Source organism: Bison bison, unplaced genomic scaffold (assembly GCF_000754665.1).
Source record: "Bison bison bison isolate TAMUID 2011002044 unplaced genomic scaffold, Bison_UMD1.0 scf7180017864500, whole genome shotgun sequence".
Taxonomy (NCBI): domain Eukaryota; kingdom Metazoa; phylum Chordata; class Mammalia; order Artiodactyla; family Bovidae; genus Bison; species Bison bison.
The window spans coordinates 7,274,395-7,276,106 of record NW_011495059.1 but is presented as its reverse complement, the minus strand read 5'-3'; the positions used below and the strand labels follow the sequence as shown (position 1 = coordinate 7,276,106).

Genomic DNA, 1,712 nt, shown 5'->3' with positions numbered 1-1,712 from the left:
AGCCAGTGATGCCACGTCCCCTGAGCTGGCTATAGCTGAAGGAGACATGCAGTTACACCCTCCATGGTGGGGAGGTGCCAGGCACTCAGCCCCGTCCCAGGAAGCCTCTCTAGCCTCTGTGAAGCCAAGAGACCAGAGCTTCCAATTTCCAGTGACAGTCCCAACAACCCTCGTCCCATCCCTTAGTTCCTCAAATTGCTCAAACGTGGGTTCTCCCTCATTCATGAGGGGTGATGGGGGGGCTGGCCTGGCTACTCTGTGGCCACATACCTCTGTCCCAGGAATGAAAGGTAGGCCCAGAGCATCCCTGGTATAGAGAGAGAGTGCTGGACTTGCACGTGGCCCTGGCCCTACTGCCCCCCCGGCCCACTTGGTGCTGAAGGTAACCTTAGCTGAGTGTGATCAAGGCCCAGGGATGGCGTCCCGTAGGGCCCAGGGACTGGGCCGGCTGTGGCCTTGGTGACAGCTTTCAAATCCAGAACTGCTGCCCAAGGTTTGCCCCTCATGTGGCGCCCCCAGCCTGCCCTTCAGCTGCAGGGTTGGGGGAGTGACCTCTGCCTCGAGACAGCCCGGCTTCAACTACACCAGATAACGGCTGTGGCTTTGTGTGTGTGTGTTTTCTTTCTCTTTCGTTGTCCTTTTTTTTTTTTTCTTCTCTCTGATGCGTGTAAAGGAGAGGACTAGAAGGAACGGTTCCCACCTCTCGGAGGACAACGGACCCAAAGCGATCGATGTGATGGCACCCTCCTCAGAGTAGGGAAAGGCGGTCCTCTCCACCCCATCCCACCTCCCGCCCGCCTGCCCGCCCGCCTCCGCGCGAATGAGCAGTGCCCGGCTTCACCTGGTCCGGCCTCGGGCCCACGTGCAGTGTCCGCATGCCTCGTGTGCGTCTGTCCGCTCGTCCGTTTGCGTCGTCCCACTAATGTGAATTTCAGCAGCAAGTGTGGTGTTTGTTTTTTTATTTTTGTCTTTGTCCCCGTGCCGTGGCTGTCGTTGTCCTTCAATAAGGTTGACTGCATTCAGCCAGTGCCAAACGAGGAGCCCAGTCCCGCTACCAAATTCCAGTCCATCGGGGTTCAGGTAGAGGACGACTGGCGGTAAGTGGCACCGGGGTGGTGGCTGCCTCTCCCCTCTCCTCTCCCTCCCTCTGCTCTCACCTCTCCCGCGCCTCCTCCTCCTGCTCTCCCTAACCCACTTCTCCTTGCTGGATTTCTAAGAACCAAGCTGGGTTGGGGGTGCGGGCGGTGGTCCAGGCGTGGGAGGCTGGGCGGGCGGGGCGGCCGGGTGTGCTGATGAGCAAGGGTGAGCGCTTGCTCCGTGAGAGGAATCAGCCACGGGGACTGAGGCCGGGCGGAGTCACGGCCCAGCACCCCCAATGTTGGTGGGCTTCCTGGCCCCGCTGCAGTAAACAGGCAACCTTATGACCTTGTCCGTGTGTGCGTGTGCGGGCAGGGCGGGGGCTGAGCTGAGAATGAGACGGGGCTGTGGGACCCGCTTCAGGCGCATGGTGAGCAGACGATGCATCCGTTTCTCTGTCTCCCGTGTGTCCGGGTCGGGGTGGCCTCTGGTCTCTGACCCTCTTGGTGACTCACCCTTTCCTGTCCCCACTCCTCCTCCACGCCGTTCCCTCCCTGCCCCCCACAGAAGCAGTGCCCCCTCTCACAGCATGTCCTCCCGACGGGACACCGACTCGGATACCCAGGATGCCAATG

The 1,712-nt window shown here is 60.8% G+C and overlaps 1 protein-coding gene across 1 annotated transcript in view; it reads left to right on the top strand.

Moving 5' to 3' along the window:
* Positions 1-1,712, top strand: part of DLGAP4 (discs, large (Drosophila) homolog-associated protein 4) — an 89,771-nt gene that overhangs the window by 58,372 nt on the left and 29,687 nt on the right. Inside the window, exons 9-10 of the mRNA XM_010829248.1 lie at positions 674-753; positions 1,645-1,711. Coding sequence (XP_010827550.1) covers positions 674-753; positions 1,645-1,711 — 147 coding nt within the window. The remainder of the gene's footprint in view (positions 1-673; positions 754-1,644; position 1,712) is intronic.